We start from the raw sequence: 20,273 nt of genomic DNA, 5'->3' as shown, positions 1-20,273 counted from the left end.
AAAGATAATCCTACGGTGGGCAACGGACTCCAAGGGCCCTATCATCATAGCCAGGAGCCCGCGCACTCGTCTTAAAAACAGGCATATCTTCATTTTTGTCACATGGCGTCTAGTTGATCGTGCGTGCGACTGAGTTGGATGTTCAGCGCGGCACAACTGTGTGTGGGAGGAGGTGGGGTTTACAACGGACGCCATTCTCCAATTGCCTACATTATATGAGAGCACGACTACATCATCCGCAAGGTGAAATCTTGCAGTTTATCTGTATGAAAGCACTTTGAGCATGCTAATCTCATGCACAGACCCCAGCGAGGTCAATTTCTGTTTCCACTATATTATTACGAGTTTGAAAAAAGCCCAACAGTGCTTTGTCTCATATGGCTCGTAATAACAAACAAACAGATTCTTACAATATGTGTCATGACCCGTGTCTGCCACGTCAGTGTTTTTGTTGTTATTTTCTTCCCTCCTTCCTGCCATGTGCCTTTTGTTATTGTTTTCATCACCTCCCTGCCATGTGCCTTTGTTATTGTTTTCGTTCTCACCAGCTACGCACCTGTTCCTAGTCATCATCACGCACCTGTTCCTAGTCATCATCACGCACCTGCTTCCCATCTGCTCCCCTAAGTACCCGGACTATTTAAACCTTCCAGACCGACAACGCAGTGTCGGGTCATTACCCAGTTTGCCTCCTGTTGCCACGTCACCTCGGACTCTCACGACTTGCGCTTCGCTCCCGTTGTTGCACTTGTCTTCGTTCCCTGTCCGCCTGGCTCGTTCCCGTCTCGTGTTTGGTCCTTGTCATCGTCCAGTTAGTCTCGTTCAGTTGCCTGTGTTGTTTCTTTGCCCACGCCCCGTTGTTCGTCCCCACCAAGCTCCACAATAAATCTCCTTAAAGCTTCACCTACCCCTGCTTCCTCGCTTCTTGGGTCCACCTCCTCATCGCCGCAAGGCGACTCCTGACAGAATGACCCGACCTCGAAAGAAGGACCCAGCGAGGGGCTCGCGGCGGCGTCATGGACACCGCCGCACGGACCCCCCCCACCAACCCGCCGATCAGCTCAGCGCCACGTCTGCCACGCTCCCCGCTTCCCCAGATTACGAGGACTTGTTCGAAAAGACCGCCTACCTTTTGGACTCCCGCCGCGCTGAGCTGGGGGCACGACTGGCCCAGATAGCGGAGCAGGTGGCCTCGATCGCGGAGAAGGGCGCCGCCGCGGTACCACCCCGGGAGGCTATCATGGAGCTGACAGCTCAGATGGCGGCGCTGGAGGTCAAGATGGTGGAGAGCATGAGGCTGGCACAGCTGGCCGACCGACAGCTGGCTGAAAGGGGTCCCGCCTCCACGTCATCTGCCGCAACCCACGTCACCTCCACGCCAGCTGCAGCAACCCACGTCGCCTCCACGCCAGCTGCAGCAACCCACGTCGCCTCCACGCCAGCTGCAGCAACCCACGTCGCCTCCACGTCAGCTGCACCGACCGTGCAGCCTCCGGTGCCTGCCCCTCACCAGCCTGCCGACCAGCCCCGTACCTCGTCTTCGTTTCACGGTAACGCCCTCGACTTCCCTCCCAACCTTCCTCCCCACTGTACCATTGATTCCGATTCCGATGACAATTTTGATCACCAGGCCAATTCACCCACTCACGCTTTAGTTGATAATGATTTAGCAGAAGTTTTTGAGCACTACGCCCCGCACGTTTTTGTCGACTCGGATCACGAGTACGATGCCGACTACATTTACGCCTTGTTAGACGCTCAGCGCACCCCGGACACAGTTAGTACCAGTCACCTTCTTCCCCCCGAACCATTCCTGACACCCTTTTCGTTCGAGTCTTTCAAGACCACCTCCCACTCCACCTCGCGCGCTTCACGTCCAAAATCTCGGAAGTCACGGTCACGTCGCACACCTCGTTCACCATCGGTTTTAGCACCTGCTCACGTTCCCCTGGCACCCCCTAGCTCACGTTCACCAGCCCCAGTAACCTCGGTCCCTCGTGTTCCCCATTCCCCTGATTCCCTATGGCGGCAGGCTGATAGGGATCAGGGCCCCCGGTTCGGCTGTGCCCGGTCCGACTGCTGCGCCCGGCCCTCTGTCGCCCCCCCGCCAGCTGCTGAGCCCTGCCCCGGCTCCTCTCCAGCCGCAGCGTCCCATCCCGGCTCCTTGCCAGCTGCTGAACCCTGTTCCGGCTCCCCCCCAGCGGTCGAGTCCCGTCCGGGCCCCCCGTCAGCTGCTGAGCCCCGTCTCAGCTCCCCGCTAGCTGCTGAGCCCCGCTCCGGCTCCTCCCCAGCTGCCGAGCCCCTTCCCGGCTCTCTGCCCGCTGCTGAGCCCCGTCCCGGCTCCCCGCCAGCTGCCGAGCCCCTTCCCGGCTCCCCGCCAGCTGCCGAGCCCCGTCCCGGCTCCCCGCCAGCTGCCGAGCCCCGTCCCGGCTCTCTGCCAGCTGCTGAACCCTGTTCCGGCTCCCCCCCAGCGGTGGAGTCCCGTCCGGACTTCCTGCCAGCTGCTGAACCCCGTTCCGGCTCCCCGCCAGTTGATACGCCCTGTCCCGGTTCACCCCGAGCTGCGGGGGCCCGTTCTGGCCTCCCGAGAGCTGCTGACCCCCGCTCCGGCGCCTCGCCAGCGTTTCAAATCCCTGGTCCGGCGGACCCAGCCCTGCGTCCGCCACCAGTCCCTGTTCCGGCGGAGCACGCCCTGCGTCCGCCACCAGTCCCTGTTCCGGCGGAGCACGCCCTGCGTCCGCCACCAGTCCCTGTTCTGGCGGAGCACGTTCTGTGTCCGCCACAAGTCCCTGTTCTGGCGGAGCACGCCCTGCGTCCGCCACCAGTCCCTGTTCCGGCGGAGCACTCCATGCGTCCGCCACAAGTCCCTGTTCCGGCGGAGCACTCCATGCGTCCGCCACAAGTCCCTGTTCCGGCGGAGCACTCCATTCGTCCGCTCCAAGTCCCTGTTCCGGCGGAGCACGCCATGCCTCCGCCACCAGTCCCTGTTCTGGCGGAGCACGTCCTGCGTCCGCCACCAGTCCCTGTTCCGGCGGAGCACGCCATGCGTCCGCCACAAGTCTCTATCCCGGCGGAGCACGTTCTGCGTCCGCCCCCAGTCCCTGTTCCGGCGGAGCAGGCCCCGCGTCCGCCACAAGTCCCAGTTCTGGCGGAGCACGCCCTGCGTCCGTCACAAGTCCCTGTTGCAGCGGGGCACGCCCTGCGTCCGCTACCAGTCCCGGTCCCCGCTGCGCCCGGCCCGCCGCAGCTCCAAATCCCTGCTTCGGCGGTGCCAGACGGCCCGCCGCCAACCCAATTCCCTGTCCCGGCGGCGCCCGAGGACACGCCATTGCTTCCCGTCACTGCCTCGGCGGTGCTCGACGATCCGTCGTCGCCCCAAGCTCCTTTTTCGGCGGAACTCGACGATTCGCCGGCGCTCCAGTTTCCTGCCTGGGCGGTGGACGACGACCCGCCGTTGCTTCTCGTCTCTTTCACAGCGGCTCCCGACGAAGCGCCGCCGCTCCACGTTCCGGTCTCGGCGGGGTTCGAGGACCAGCCGCCGTGCCACGTTCCGGTCTCGGCGGGGTTCGAGGACCAGCCGCCGCTCCACGTTCCTGTCTCGGCGGGCTTCGAGGACCAGCCGCCGCTCCACGTTCCTGTCCCGGCGGGGTGCGATGACCTGCCGCCGCTCCACGTTCCTGTCTCAGCGGGGTTGGAGGACCAGCCGCCGTGCCACGTTCCGGTCTCGGCGGGGTTCGATGACCTGCCGCCACTCCACGTTCCTGTCTCAGCGGGGTTGGAGGACCAGCCGCCGTGCCACGTTCCGGTCTCGGCGGGGTTCGAGGACCAGCCGCCGCTCCACGTTCTTGTCTCGGCGGGGTTCGAGGACCAGCCGCCGCTCCACGTTCCTGTCTCGGCGGGGTTGGAGGACCAGCCGCCGTGCCACGTTCCGGTCTCGGCGGGGTTCGAGGACCAGCCGCCACTCCACGTTCCTGTCTCGGCGGGGTTGGAGGACCAGCCGCCGTGCCACGTTCCGGTCTCGGCGGGGTTCGAGGACCAGCCGCCGCTCCACGTTCTTGTCTCGGCGGGGTTCGAGGACCAGCCGCCGCTCCACGTTCCTGTCTCGGCGGGGTTCGAGGACCAGCCGCCGCTCCACGTTCCTGTCCCGCGGGCACTCGACGATCATCCGCCGCTCCAAGTTCCCGTCCCGCCGGCGTTCGACGACCAGCCACAGCTCCACGTTCCTGCTTCGACGGGGCTCGACGACCTGCCGCCGCTCCACGTTCCTGTCTCGGCGGGGTTCGACGACCAGCCGCCGCTCCACGTTCCGGTCTCGGCGGGGTTCGATGACCTGCCGCCACTCCACGTTCCTGTCTCAGCGGGGTTGGAGGACCAGCCGCCGTGCCACGTTCCGGTCTCGGCGGGGTTCGATGACCTGCCGCCACTCCACGTTCCGGTCTCGGCGGGGTTCGATGACCTGCCGCCACTCCACGTTCCTGTCTCAGCGGGGTTGGAGGACCAGCCGCCGTGCCACGTTCCGGTCTCGGCGGGGTTCGAGGACCAGCCGCCGCTCCACGTTCTTGTCTCGGCGGGGTTCGAGGACCAGCCGCCGCTCCACGTTCCTGTCTCGGCGGGGTTGGAGGACCAGCCGCCGTGCCACGTTCCGGTCTCGGCGGGGTTCGAGGACCAGCCGCCACTCCACGTTCCTGTCTCGGCGGGGTTGGAGGCCCAGCCGCCGTGCCACGTTCCGGTCTCGGCGAGGTTCGAGGACCAGCCGCCGCTCCACGTTCTTGTCTCGGCGGGGTTCGAGGACCAGCCGCCGCTCCACGTTCCTGTCTCGGCGGGGTTCGAGGACCAGCCGCCGCTCCACGTTCCTGACTCGGCGGGGCTGGACGACCAGCCGCCGCTCCACGTTCCGGTCTCGGGTGCGCCCGGACGTCCGCCTGAGTGTTCATGGGTGGACTTGTTGATCGGGCCTCCCGGACGCCCGCCTGAATGGCCCCGTCGGGACTCGCTGGTCTGGCCCCCTGGACATCCGCCAGACTGGCCTAGTTCGCGGGCCTTGGTCCCGCCTCCCGGACGTCCGCCCGAATGGCCCCGTCGGGACTCGCTGGTCTGGCCCCCTGGACATCCGCCAGACCAGCCTAGTTCGCGGGCCTTGGTCCCGCCTCCCGGACGTCCGCCCGAATGGCCCCGTCGGGGCTCGCTGGTCTGGCCCCCTGGACATCCGCCAGACCAGCCTAGTTCGCGGGCCTTGGTCCCACCTACCGGCCCCCTTCCGCCCACCCTCGTTCTTGGACTTGGTTTCATTTTTGACTGTTTTCGTTTGGGACGACTGGAAGCCGTCCCTTGAGGGGGGGGTACTGTCATGACCCGTGTCTGCCACGTCAGTGTTTTTGTTGTTATTTTCTTCCCTCCTTCCTGCCATGTGCCTTTTGTTATTGTTTTCATCACCTCCCTGCCATGTGCCTTTGTTATTGTTTTCGTTCTCACCAGCTACGCACCTGTTCCTAGTCATCATCACGCACCTGTTCCTAGTCATCATCACGCACCTGCTTCCCATCTGCTCCCCTAAGTACCCGGACTATTTAAACCTTCCAGACCGACAACGCAGTGTCGGGTCATTACCCAGTTTGCCTCCTGTTGCCACGTCACCTCGGACTCTCACGACTTGCGCTTCGCTCCCGTTGTTGCACTTGTCTTCGTTCCCTGTCCGCCTGGCTCGTTCCCGTCTCGTGTTTGGTCCTTGTCATCGTCCAGTTAGTCTCGTTCAGTTGCCTGTGTTGTTTCTTTGCCCACGCCCCGTTGTTCGTCCCCACCAAGCTCCACAATAAATCTCCTTAAAGCTTCACCTACCCCTGCTTCCTCGCTTCTTGGGTCCACCTCCTCATCGCCGCAAGGCGACTCCTGACAATATGGAAGAGAACAAAGGTATCAAAGTCGAATATGTGGCTGGAAGGTGTAACTGACACTAAGAGACTGAGTTATATATCGGAGGGCAAAATCTGGCAAGCCCTTACGCTATATCGTGTTAACACAAAGTGCAACTTGATGGTCGTGAATATACAAGTGTGATTATTATTATCGTGATTATTGATTGGTGTCCTTTTTCTTGTGGGAAGGATGGTGGTGTATTTTTTTAAGTCAACCTATTTTTTTTTTGTTTTTTGTTTTTGGGTTTTATTCACTGTTTTGTGTCAGTTCTGTTATCGTGACCTGTATGTCTTAACTGTATTGAAGGTGTGTACAGTACTTATTGCAAAATATCAATAAAAAGACGTTGAAGAGTTAACGCGACATTTTTTAATGAACTCCTCGTTTGGCTTAAGAATGACATTGGCCAGGTTTTGTATATTGTGATGAGTGCCAATGGTTTTATCGTTGGAGGGTGATGATTTTGCAGGTGTGAGGTCAGAATCCGAATCATCTTTATTGGCCACTTTGGAAAAACATCCAAGGAATTTCTCCCTGGTAGTTTGATCCACTCTGGTATTAGAGAAACAAGTAACTATAACAAAAATACAATACGATAGTCATCTGGGAGGGGGTCCAGCAACCAATACAACGCCCCACCCCGTCACCCCTGACGACCCTGTACAGGATAGGCGGTGTAGGTGGTGTCACAACTGATACAACTTTATTTATATTTAACAAACATTTAACACAGCAATTTACATATGGTGTAATATAAATTAACAGTAAATTAGAAGACATTAAAACACATAAACACATATACAGTAGATACCAGAAGAACAGCAGAATAGCGACAATCTCATGTTGACTCTAAAGCCAAACAATAAAAATGTGTCTTCAAACAAGTTTTAAAAGTGGACAAAGAAGCTCTTTGCGTAATATTCAATTGAAGGTAATTTCATAGCAAAGGTCCGGCAACAGAAAAGACGCAATCACCCATGAGGATCCGCCGAGTCCTTGGCACCTCCAGCAGCATTTGGTCAAGATTGGGGTTGTGTGATCCGTCTTCCGAGCTCCAGTTAAAAGGCGAGCAGCCGCGTTTTGGACCAGTTAGAGATGCTTGAAGGAGGACTGGCTGACTCCAAAATGAAGTGCTTTACAGTAATCAACTCTAGTAAACCTGTAACGTAGGCATTGATTACTGTTTCTAAATGCTGTTGAGAAAGAATATAAATGAAAAATAAATAAATAAATAAACGAGGCTGGATTAAACAACAGCACTGATTTACCGATCCAGGAGATCATTTAGGATGTTACACAAGTACAGAGTTGTTAAGAAATGGAAGTACTATACAATTACACAGGAATGGTATCCTTTGGGGGTGGCACGGTGTTTCACAGGTTACCACGTCTGCCTCACAGTTCAGTTCCGGCCTACCTGTCTGGGCTCTGCATGTTCTCCTGTGTGGGTTTTGTCCAGGTATTCCAGTGTTCTCCCATATTCCAAAAACATGCATGGTAGGCTGATCGAATTCGCTAAATTGTCCCTAGATGTAATTGCGAGCGTGAGTGGTTGTCTTCCGCACGCCAGCGACCCTTGTGAGGATAAGCGGCTCAGATAATGGATGGATGGTTGGATGGTATCCAGTAGGTGTTCTCTTTAGCCCGATTGAGTTCTCGAAATTTAGCAGTGAAACATGGCTTCTTGTAGTTGTTGAATGTGCGAAATGTCTTTGTTGGTACACATATGTCCTCACAAAAACTTATGTATGCTATCGCCGTGTCCGTATGTTCATTCGAGCTGCCAGATTTTCAAAGACACTCCAATTTGTGCAGTCCAAACCGTCCCATAGTGCCAACTTTTCTTCATGGGTTCACTTCATTGTTTTCAACGCAGGTTTTGCACATTTCATTTTGTATCTGTATGATGGAATTAAGTTTATTAAAAAGTGATGGGACAAACTCAAAACTGCAAGGGCAACAGAGCCGTATGTGTCTCTCAGAGTGTTATACTAGTGATCCAGAATATTGCCTTCCCTGGCCGGACAATCAATGTTCTGCTTATTTCTATGAAGTTCATGATTAAGTTTTGCTTCATTAAAGTCACCTCGGACGTTGAGGGATGAATCTGGGTGCTTTTGTTCAAGTTTGTTTCTTGGTGACCTTGCATTTGCACAACAATGTTGGTGTTTGCTTGGGGAGAATTGTAACAACAGCTCATTTACCGTGTTGTGTCACTGTCCAAACTGAGTTAACAACTTAATGAACCCAAATTTCTGGCAAAAAAACTGAAGGAATAGTTTAAATAGGTTAGGAGTTTGGAAACACTTGGGCCCTATTTTTGTTTCCAGCACAAGTCGTGCACAAAGCATAGTGTCAATGTGCACATGGGTGGAATTTTCTTTCTTTTGGTATTTTACCAGACTTTTCACCGGTAGAATTGGGCGTTTACGCCATTGTGTGCTGTTTTGGGATGGAACAATGTGGTGGCATATCTCATATGCGTTATATTCAGGGCAGTTGGAGTGCAGGAAGCCTGAGCATGCTGTGCTAGACATGATGGAAACAGAAATAAACTGGATTTTGTGCATGACATTGGCAAGTAAACTGCACGCTCTCCCCTTGATGGATGTTGTAGACTGCTGTGCATGTGAAGTTGGCAATTGGAGACTGCCTTGCTCCCTTGATCATGCATCCATGTGTAAACCAAGCGTTCTCCCCCTCCAATAGTGACAAGGGTGCTGTAAGAATATTTTTAAGATGATAATGATTATAATTTGTTCAATGAATTCCTTTCTACAGCGTATAACGATTTTCATTGGCCCACTCTGGTGTCATATTTATGAATTTTTGAATCCGCTGATATCCACCAAACACGCCTGATTCCCATGACCCGCAGTATTACAAAAAAATGCCAATCTGTCGGCCCACACAGGATTTGGTCGCACCCTTTATTGGAGAGGTACAGCATGATCATATTTTCTCATGTACAGTCTCAGTCTCATTTGACATACCATAGTTTCGTATGATGTTCAGATTGACAGTGATTATGTTACAAAACATTTTGCTGTAACAAGAACTTTGTTTGCAACAAGCAACGGTTGACAAACCAGGTCAATTATTTCATATATCCTTAAAAGAACACAGAAAAAAAGAAACAATACCATGGCAAAACTTAAAACATCAGTAAAAATCAGTGAAATAATAGTTGACAAGTAAAGGACTCCAAATTTTTTTTTTGTTTGCATTTGTTCAACAAAATACTAAAATTATACTAATTACTCATGCTTTTGATTACATTTAAATTCAGACCGCGCCTTTTAATACGATGTGCCTTACTGTCATGAAAATACCGTAGGTTGAAGCATAACTTCATCAAGCTTGCTAGCTGGTGAATATTCATTATAATATGATTTATGAAATTAAGTAGCTGCGGCATTATGCGGCTTCATATCCAAAATAGTTCAATGGAATTTGGATGAAAGCGTTTCGCAGTATGAAAAATGCTCACACTAAATTAGAGCATACTTATGGAGCTTCTGCGATAAGTCGCCTACCACTTTGATTTTGTGAATGAAGTGATAAACCGGAGCCTCCAAGCACGAACATACGGTAGGAGCCAAATTAGTGAGAGTTGGACGAAACGTACAGTTGAAGTGAAGGCCACGCACTACACCCACAAATTACCAAATAATGTCGCAGATAGCAGTCAGGTCAGTGTGGGCTGAGTGACTTGAGCACGTCATATTACACAGATTGCTCTTTATCTCTGAGGACCTGCTCGTTTGGTGACCTGTGACAGCCGAGTGGCCATTGCTGTCGTCTCCCCTTGAATACGGCAACCTTTTCACAGTGCGTAACATTCAATAGTTAATTTGCCGCCCCACTGCTCCTGAATGTTGCCCTCAGCTGCAGCCACATGAGTCCTATGACCAGTTTTCTCCTTGTTGACAGAAGCCATTTTGAAAGTGAGGATTAAAGTGGTTTGAGGTTTTGCATGGATGGGAAATTCAAGTTTGCATTTAACACAGACATGCTCATTAATTTGCATAAACACACACACACACATACACACACATTGGCCACTTGCAGACAGCTGTGTACAGCAGTGTCGAGGGAAGTTGTCAGGGTCGGGGAAACAAAGGACAAATAGTTAATTAATTGCTGTGCGGGGTACTTGTTGTTGTGTAATAGAACAGCTGCATGACTTGAGCTCAACCTCCTCGGGTTGTTTTCTCTTTGCGGATCCAACCTGGACTCTAATAGGTTAACTATAAACTCTTTCCGCCACAATTAGGGCCATGTTATCTGCTCTGAAGGCTTTTCGATTGCGAGTGTTAGATCGTCAGGCTTCATCTACTGACTATGGTATTGCATGTTTTGTCTGTTCAAGAGGGCACCCAGTGGTTCTGCACACACACATTTTCCAATAACAATTGAGACTACATATAGAAAGTTAACTCTCAAAGGGAAAACATTTCCACACCAGACATGAAGGAGATGCTTCTAATCTGCCATCATAAAATCTGTATTAAAATAACTTAAAGTTTGCTGCGTCTCAATTGATGTCAGTCACGGTTGCTGTCTCCTCAGTTAAACCTGAACTGTATCATAACACATTGCCAGGAAAGTCTGTGCAATCAAATTGGCCTCCTGACATCGATTCATTGTGCAAATGCAGTTCTGGTTTTTTTTTTGCTTCTTTTCATTGAATGAGCAAATGCTTGTCGTCCGTGCTTGTTGCTTCAGGCTTGGTGCACTGTAAGAGAAGGAGCCAGGTATGAGATCATATTAGTTTGAACAATACAGTAGTTACCACATACTGTGGATGTGTTTTGTAATGAATGAACCAAAAAGGTTGCTCTTTCACGGTTCCTGTTCATCTTTAAATATTTTACAAATGAAAAGAACGATACAGGTTCAGGTTGTTAGCCGTGGGCAAGAATTTGCCACCATTTCCACCACCTGCAGTAGCTGTAGGGGATAGGACATGTTAGCGAGACGGCCATATCGCCATTACTCCATTCAAATTTTACGCGAGAGGTAGGTGTGTTTTGCTTTCTAGTGCCATGCTATAATTCAAATTCACTATCACCATGGCAACAGCCATTTGAATCACCGAGGCAATATTGACAAAGTAAGATGAAGTTGAAAATGCTGAAAGATCCAAGTTTTCATTTTTTATATAATATACATAATTAATTGGATGTCATTGAATGAGTTTTCAAAGTAATGCAGTCTCATCTGTTCAGAGATTTGCTGAAGCAAATGCAAGTATCAGCTCCATGGTCAGAATCCCAATTTCCCAGCTGTCCAACACTTTTAACACACACTTTTTGAATCCTTCTCTGTTCTTCCTTTTCTTTTACCCATTCAAATGTGATGTAACTCAAAGAACTGTGTCGCATCGTCTGTCTGCTTTTTCACCAGACTGCAGTGTGTCAACAGCTCTTTGATAGATTGCAATGAGATTTTATACAAATGTTCAAGGAGCCCAAAGGATCCATCATAATCACTCTGGAGACCCTCTGACATTTCCACCAGCACCATCATTAGGTTACCATTTTCTGTGTTTCATAAAATGTTACATTTAATAGATGGATTATAAAAAACCTTGATTTCTCTTCTCCCAAATCATTATTAACTCATTCAATACCATTGACGGCCAAATACGTCTTTTTTTTCACTCATTTGGTAGTGAATGAGTTAACATCGACTGATGTTGCGCTTCTTTTTGGTTATTATTTGAATCATGATTGGATCAGTGGAACATTGGTGGAGCAAACTATTTCAAGAACCTTGGTTGTACTTTATGTTCAGACTTAATTAGCCGACATTAACATGCAAACGTTAACACTTGACCCAAAGAACCGCTAGTGAGTGCACCTTTAAGCTCAGAAATTGGCTCACCAAGTGTGACCGCTTCAGCCAAAGAAAAAGCTAATTAAATTGTTGATTTTGCGGCAATGGTTGCTAAAAGCTGTCCCTCACGGCACTCATAAAAACTAAGTCTGTGTCCTCTCCGTCCGTCCTTGCTGTCACCCTCAGTGCAGTGGAGATTAATGGTTGGGCACATATCCATAAATGTTAATACAATTGGTCTACAGACTAGATTCTGAATGATGAGAAATACATTGTCATGAAGGCAACACAAACACAATTTAATAAATGTATTTATGTCATTTCCCCTTCAGGTAATATGGCAGCGGCACCGTGCCAACAGTAGCACAAGTAGTTTGAAAAACATATACAGTGTTGTGGTGACCGTGAGTGACATGAGCGCATCCTTCTCATTGTCCGACTCAATCTGAATAATTCATATGCGGCAATAAATGACGGCTGAAATTCCACCATAAACTTGAGGATTGGCACCTACGTAATGGAAAAATCCAGCTTTTTCTCCCATATCACCGTGACGTTAATAAAATCAACAAGAGTCTACTCTTGTTATTCTTGTTATCCTTGCGTGCTCTTGTCCAATCAGTCATCAGTCTGTCAGCAGCCTGCTTCCACTTGTCACATGCTGATTTCTGGAACCGATAAGAGCTCTGATTAAACATTTCATTTGCGCGCGGAAACACGGCGGCAGGATGGTGTGTGGATGTTTCTTTTGTTTCTCCTGACACCTTTCATGGTCCGGCACGATTGGCTCGACCATTTGGTGACAAGCAAACAAAGCAAAAGTAATGTATAACTGAGGATTGATGGTTATTTCTCATAAATATTGTTTTCAAGTGAGCTCAAATCATTGCCCACTGACCTCACTGCCTTGTGAAATATGTTGGAACCAGAGCAGTGTCAGACCATTGCGCAGGATGCCATAGTCAATCACTGTACAGAATATGACGCATGTGTTGGTAAAAATGGATAGAATCGTATCGGGCCAAAGTGTTCAGGGAATAGAAATGGCTTCATGCATTTGTAAAACTTCTCAATTTATCATTATATTCATTAATATTCCAGCAATGAACTCAACCCTTTAACACATTCATTAAGGCAACCTCCAGCAGGAAGGCTTTTTATTACTCTTCAGGTTGGCCAACCAGTGTTTGAATACTATCCGATTCAATAGTTGTTGTTTTTTATAAAACACTGAATAAAACTGTGAACTATGAACTAATAACACATTCCAATCGTGTTAAATGAATTTGAAATATGATGAAGATCACTACAATGGACCACTATCAGAAAAATATTTTCTCCAATGTTACTAAAGCTGATTCTACAATAGTCTATCATCTTCATCATATCAACAAATGAGGATTACAGAAAAGAGATAGCTCTGTGCAATTCCTCTATTGCAATTGTTACGTTCTAATAGAAATTAGTCCACAGCCTAAAAAGTACGATGATTGTAGATTAAAGTCAATTTATTGTCATTCATTTCAAACATGTAAGCAAAAATACAATTCAATACAATAAAATGTATTTGTATGGCACATTTCATAACAGATGGAGTGCTTTCCATATGGTGTAATATAAATTAGCAGGTAATATGAACACAAATTAAAACACATAAACACATTTACAATAAATACCAGGAGAACAGCAGAAGAGTGACAGTCTCGTGTCGAGAGCTAAAGAATAAAAATGTGTCTTCAAACGGGTTTTAAAAATGGACAGAGGCGGGGCTTGCCTAACATTCAATGGGAGGACATTCCAAATATATATATAAAATAATAATAATATATATAGGCGGGGGACACCCTGAACTGGTTGCCAGCCAATCATACGGCACACATAGATGAACAAACATTTGCACTCACACTCATACCTAGGGGCAATTTAGAGCGTCCAATCAACCTGCCATGCATGTTTTTGGAATATGGGAGGAAACCGGATTACCCGGAGGAAACCCTCGCAGGTTCATGGAGAACATGCAAACTTCACACAGGAAGGCCGGAGCCAGAATCAAACCCAAGACCGCTGCACAGTGAGACCATCGTGCTACCCAGTCGTCCGCGCTATGTAAATATCTTTGGATATTATATAGTAATATTTATGACGTTTCATCTTATATTGAAGTTTCATGTTATAGCGCAACAATTTGATATTCCTTTTAACCAATACACAGTATTATAAAACAGATATAGAGCCAGTCCAATGTTCATATTACAAAGGCTTTTCTAGATTTCTGTACTTTGTAAAGATAATGTCTACATATTTTTTAAACTGTCATGTTTTTAGTATTTTCTCTAGTTCTATAGTTAACTTATTCAACAGATTCAGTCCATAGAAGCTGATAAAAACCATCTTTTTCATAATTTATGTGCGGCGCACCTTAACATTTAATTATCCCCTTAACTTATAATGCCCCTCCCTTACAATAAATATTGCCTGTGGCAGATTATTTCCAGATTTGTACAGTAGATTGTTTGGGCAGTTTTGAATTCAATTAGATCAGTGAATTTAATATGGATGTCTGTGTGAATAATTTATTAGTTTGTTTGTGAAAACTGACATTATGTCTTATTTTCATGGTTGATTTTTTTTTTGTAAGGATAAATGCTTCTTGTTTGTCCCTATTTTTATGAGGTTTCCATCAAGTTCTGCCATCAATAATTGCACCAAGAAATGTATTTTCATATACACTCTCTAAATTCACACCATCTATCCTAGAGGACAGAAGGTTCTGCAAGTTATCCCCAGACACCACAATTTTCGTTTAGAAGATTTGGAGACACTACAAATGTCATTAATATTCATGTTAAATAACATTGATCCCCACACTGCTTCCTGTGGGATGTCACACACGATGCCCCGGCAACGTAACGTATATCCATGCATCATCACCAAGTGATGCCTTCTCTTTAAAAAGCACCTCACCAAATTCAAAACTATCCCGCTATTACCACATTGTTGTAGTTGAGTTATTTATATGTTGTCATTTATTGTGTAAAATTGTATTCAATCACATTTGTCTTTTTGAATTTGTGATTTTTTACATTAGTTCTGTTTTGGCTGGTGCTGTATATTGTTTTGTTCTGAATTACTTTCTGGGTAATGTGTGGTTTTCTGTAAATTTGCACAATCAGTGATTAAATAGTTTCTCAAGAATCTTTGAGAATTGTGGTAGCAGAGAGATCACCCTATAGTTTGTGAAGTAAAATGACGAGTTACAAATGTAAGCCAATTGTCTAGACAATCAGTATGCTTGATTATGTTTTTAACTGTTTTCATGTCAATGAAGACAATGTCTGCTGCTTTATTTATGGGTAATTTCAGTTATAGACAACAAACACTGGTGATAATATATAATTTATTAGTAATGGGTTTATGTTGCTTTCTGGTCTGTTTGTGACAAATTCAATAAATGTTATTTTAGGGTGTGCTTGTTTGGATTTTGAAGATCAGTGTTGACGTCACCGCAGATAGAACAGAAACAAAACAGAAATTCCTTCGATAGAAATAGTTTCTCCAGTGTGTCCTGGGTTGTCCTTGGGGCCTCCTACAGGTGGGACATGCCCAGAAACCCTCACCAGGGAGGCGTTCAGGAGGCATCCTAATCAGATGCCTGAGGCATGTAGAACAAGTGTGGGCAATTGATTTTGAAAACGGGCCAAATGAGAAACAGGTGTGCTTACCGCGGACCAAGCCAACATAACCTCAGCGTTGTTCCACAGTATATATATTTTTTTTTTAAATGCATTGTCTTTTTCGGTTAAATGCAATTTGTGTTGATTTGGCATATATTTTTCTAATTCGGATATACACAAATTGCACCTTTTCCTTTTTCGTGCACCAAAAATCAACTTATATTAGCCGTCGCTAGTCAGGACACCCAATGATTTAGATAAGTGGTAATAAATAATAATATCGACAGTGCTGAATATTGATAGAGTGATTACTTATAATGCACCCAATAACTACGGTCTATGAAACTGTAGATTTGCATTCAGTATCATCAGGCCAACTCCTCTTGATGCTCCTCCCTCCACCGTGCAGAAAATAAGAATGTTACCAACATTAGGACTGCCGGCCTTTTTTCTATCGTCGCTAAATATAGCGAAAACGTCTTTAAGTTGGCAACACCACGGACACGTTTTTAGCTCTTGCTCACTACCTTGCTTATATCAACGTCCGCGCCACTCTCAAGATAAAAGTACCACTTTTTTTTTTTTTAACTTCATGGTCTCTGTCAGAGACAGTAGGCGGGTTGTGTGCGGCACCCAGGCCATTCTTTGCCCAGATCTGATATTGAATAATTTAGCTTTTGAATAGGTGTTCACTGTCGCTGTCCCCAATGCATGAATGGCTAAAATTACAGCCTCACTGTCACTTCTATCTTGGAATGTGACATTGACCGATGCTCCTTTTTGAAACATAACACATGATAAAGGTGTAAACTGGTGTCAGTAGTATTGAGAACATATAATTTGTTGGCTTTTGCATTGTACTGATTTGTGTAAGACTCTTCTTAGTACAAAACTGAAAACGTGATTACATGATCTCTTAGGGAGTCTTGCAGTCGCGTTCAGTGAAGAATAATTTTTTGTTTTCTGTGTTTTCTCTCTCTCTTTCCACTGCCTTTAAATGTAATTTACCCCTAAGCAGTGTTGGTAAAAAAAAATATATGAACAGAAGTACAAACATGCACTTGCTTTTCCAGAAAGTGAATTAATGTACAGCACCTGTGCATGCTTAACACCAACAAAGCACAACAGATGAGACAAGAGGAGTCATTTTCTTGATGTTTTTTTTTTTTTTTTTCAGGGACTGTGTGCAGCCTAAATGACTAAGTGGAACTTGTTCAAGCACCAGACAACGCCCATGGTCGCTGCCAAGCCAACAGGGGCCAGTGCCTTGACTGTGACTCCTGCCCCTGTCGCACTCGTCTCTGCAGACAACTCTACCGAGCCAGTCAGCAAGAACGATGCCTTTGACGAGATCAAAAACAAGTTTCTGAATGAAATCGATAAGATCCCACGTGAGTACTGAACCAACTTCCAATCAACTTGTGACGACGAAGCAGCCATTTTGGAATTGGATTTTCTGCTTTTGCTGCAGGCATTGGCTGCCTCATAACGACTTTATTCAGTATTGATCAGAGGCTGCCCCCCTTAATGGCACAGAAATCTAATTTTCCCTCAATCTAATCGCAAGCGTGGCACCTCTTACTAAATATATTTGGCCCAGAGCATGACATGGACCAGGCTAAACGAGCGGTCGGTCAAATGTCAAAGCATTTGTTTCTTTGCCCTCGGGCTAAGAATGTTTCACCTATACGCGGATTTGTTTACCATCCTCAGTGCCATCCTGGGCCATCATTGCCATTGCTGTGGTCGCTGCTTTACTTATTCTAACGTGCTGCTTCTGCATCGTCAAAAAATGTTGTTGCAAGAAGAAGAAGAACAAGAAGGGCAAGAAGGGAAAGGGTGACATGGGGATGAAGAACCTCAAAGGAGGAGAGGTATGTGACACTGGGAGTGTTTGGGGAATTTTCCCATATTTAAGTGGTTAATAAGCATTTAATTATGACTGCTACAAGGTTTATGATGTGGCTCTGAAATTGGGGAATAGACTCTTTCAGAAACTCAAATCAATTTTAGCACAATCACTTTTGTTTTTCCCGACATCGGCTGAGTTGTTTGTTCTACAGGAGGACATAATTTCTACCTTAATTGACTAACTTTGAGGACCTGGCAAAAGGTTTTCTCATCTTTTAGGACCTTTTTAAAACATGTTCATTCAACTTGGTTGATAAACTACACTTTATTTTCATTGACTTCATTCTTTGAGTCAAATATATTATTCTCTTAAGCATGGTTTACATAGCTTTAAAAACTGCTTTTAACTTTCAAATTACAGAAAATCGACTCAATCCTTTTTTTACTTTTGGAAAAAGTAAACACTTGCATAGATTTAATTTATAGAAATAAAGTGTTGCATCATATCATTTGTATCTGTTCCCTCTCTTTTTAAATAATTTTTGACAACTAATGGGAGAAATGATTAACCTGATTAGTGTATTTCACGTAGATTTATTCTAAATAATAACATAATTAAAGGTAATGTGAGCAAATGTGCTGTTTCAGAAAACTAAAAAAAAAAGGTCATGTCTTACCATTTTAAAAACGATACTGGCATCGTCTAATGGCTTTTTGACCACTGGCCACGTTTCTTATTGCTGTTTGAACTGCAGTATACTGTAGATGATGAGCAAAGACTCTATTCGGTGGCTTTGTTACCAGGTCAGTGTATTCTCCACAGATGAAAATAACACACTTGCCAAACATGATTATTTGTTTTATTTTTTCCTCTCTTCTGTTATGTGATGTATTTGTCAATCTGTAAATGTTTTGCTCTCTCTCTTTCTCTCTCCCTCTCTCTCTCTCTCTCTCTCTCTCACTCTCACTTGTGCTTTGGGATTTGAGTGGAAAATGACATATCCTATCTATTGAGCTCAGCCGCGTCACTGTTTTCACAACCTTTCAAGAGTGATTATAAAAATAGCAGTTAGAAGAATTGTTCTCGTGCAGGTCTTATAATTATTATTTTTTTGACATGCTTCAGCGATGATTTGACGACTCATTCGGTTGGGTAACAATACATCTAAAAGTCATGTTATTTGAAGGCACAATGGATCTGCTGCACAAGATATGATTGTGCTAATGAGGAGGTTGGCCTATCTGTCATTTTCCTCCCTCCCGACAGTTTAGCTGACTGCATTTGCTGTGATTACCCTTCTTTGGTGTCTGCTGTGAGTTCAATCTCTTCCTTTGTCTCTGCTCTCCTCCTTCCTGCTTTGTGTCTTATATGTGCTCCGTGTATCTTGACTGTGGTGGACTTCTCTGCCTACGGTAGGTCTGATAGCACGAGGCGCCCCTCTCTGGCCGCTCTGAGTAAGCGCAGACCAGTGCAGAGGGGGGAGCTGTGGGGCGGGCTGGGCTTGAAGGGATGGATTGCAGTGGTGATGTCAATGAGTGCTATGGCTTTCTTAGTTCTTTGCAAGCTTAGGTGCTGCTGGTGCTTGAGGAATCTTTGGGAGCAATTAAGCTGCTTCGCAAAATCCACTGAACTGACATGCCGCACCAATTGCTATGTCTTGATACAAAGATGGTTCTCTTCAGATATGTGAAACCCAACAAAGACCTCTTTTAATGCAAATGGTTTGAAATGAATATGAAACCCTTCCTTTGATTGAGCCTTTTGAATGACTAGTGCACTCGGCAATTCACTAGTGATCACTAACATGCATGTGCAAGGGCTAAGCTGGATAATGTCATTCAAACGCAACCCACCGGTGAACTTTGGGCTTGTTTCCACCATCATGGGCCGTTAAAGTGTGACACAAATCATAAAAAGGTGACCAATGAACCACAACTAATTGCTCTTGCGGTCTGAAATTGACTCATTGGCGCCCCACTTGTGCAAACATGTTCAGAGTTCCACGACAGGCAAGACTTGTTTGTTCTGTATCTCTTGACAAAGACCAGCGTACGCCCTTGCAGTAGGTAACATTGAATGGCCACAACTTGACTTGAGAGTAACTTTCCTGGATGACCCATGCTGCTGACATACAAGCTGACAGATGAGAACGAGATGGTGTGCCTGAACGTTTGCCCCAAATTTGCCAAAATCAAAATCCTGATTTCAGTCCATCCAACGATTCGGCGAGTCACCTCACCTCACTGTTTCTCCAGGTGAAAACTCTTCTTGATGTTGGGCAAAGGGTGTGCATCCAGACATACCATCTCCTTAGCCCAGAGCCCTCTCCCCACGGGTTTGGGGGAAAACTGAAAATTCTCAAGGCAGTATGATGAGTTCAGACATTTTTGGTCCTGACAAAAATGTGCCCTTTTCAAACTGTCCATGCTCAAGCTACAAGGTAATTCATTTACATCGGCCGTCAGATAGAAACATACCCTGCATTTTGTGGCCTGGCATGTTTGAATGAAACGCATTGACCACAATAAAAATAGAGAATGCCACAAATAAGTACAATCGTGTGAGTTTACAAGAGGGCGTGAGTTATCACGCATGCACGATAGGCCGCATGCAAGCAAGGCAAGTGTTTGCGTGTGTTGGGAGAAAAATGAGTGTAGTGAGAATGTGTGTTTTATCTGTGTATGCGCCCTGTTCCAGCTCACCTCTTTCAGCTGACCAGAGAGTAGCTGGACCGTCCGGTTTTTACGAAGACATCTGTGTTTTTCAAGATGCCAGCCATAGGAAAGCCAGCAATACTCTACTTGAATCCAAACTGAAAGGACAAATTAAGAGCAAACCACTCAAGCCGACTCAAGGTCTTTTCTATTGGACAAGTTGATCATAGACAAACCTAACGCTACATGATAAACTCGCATGTCGTTTCTCAGCTGCATGAACCCACTTGCTCCCAACCAACAGGTGGAAGTAGTTTTGATTTCCCAAACTAACGGACC

The 20,273-nt window shown here is 46.8% G+C and overlaps 1 protein-coding gene across 5 annotated transcripts in view; it reads left to right on the top strand.

Annotated features, from left to right (window-relative positions):
* Window positions 1-20,273, top strand: part of LOC148340658 (synaptotagmin-2-like) — an 80,282-nt gene that overhangs the window by 48,243 nt on the left and 11,766 nt on the right. For all 5 annotated transcript variants that reach the window (XM_088289750.1, XM_088289754.1, XM_088289749.1 and 2 more), the window contains 2 exons: window positions 16,606-16,819; window positions 17,142-17,302. In XM_088289750.1, coding sequence (XP_088145876.1) covers window positions 16,624-16,819; window positions 17,142-17,302 — 357 coding nt within the window. In that variant the 5' untranslated portion in view covers window positions 16,606-16,623. The remainder of the gene's footprint in view (window positions 1-16,605; window positions 16,820-17,141; window positions 17,303-20,273) is intronic.

The sequence above is a fragment of the Idiotropiscis lumnitzeri genome, chromosome 3 (assembly GCF_059441095.1).
Source record: "Idiotropiscis lumnitzeri isolate Australia: NSW breed Sydney's pygmy pipehorse chromosome 3, RoL_Ilum_1.0, whole genome shotgun sequence".
In the NCBI taxonomy this organism is placed as follows: domain Eukaryota; kingdom Metazoa; phylum Chordata; class Actinopteri; order Syngnathiformes; family Syngnathidae; genus Idiotropiscis; species Idiotropiscis lumnitzeri.
The sequence above is the reverse complement of the archived record's forward strand: the minus strand, read 5'-3'. Positions and strand labels throughout refer to the sequence as shown.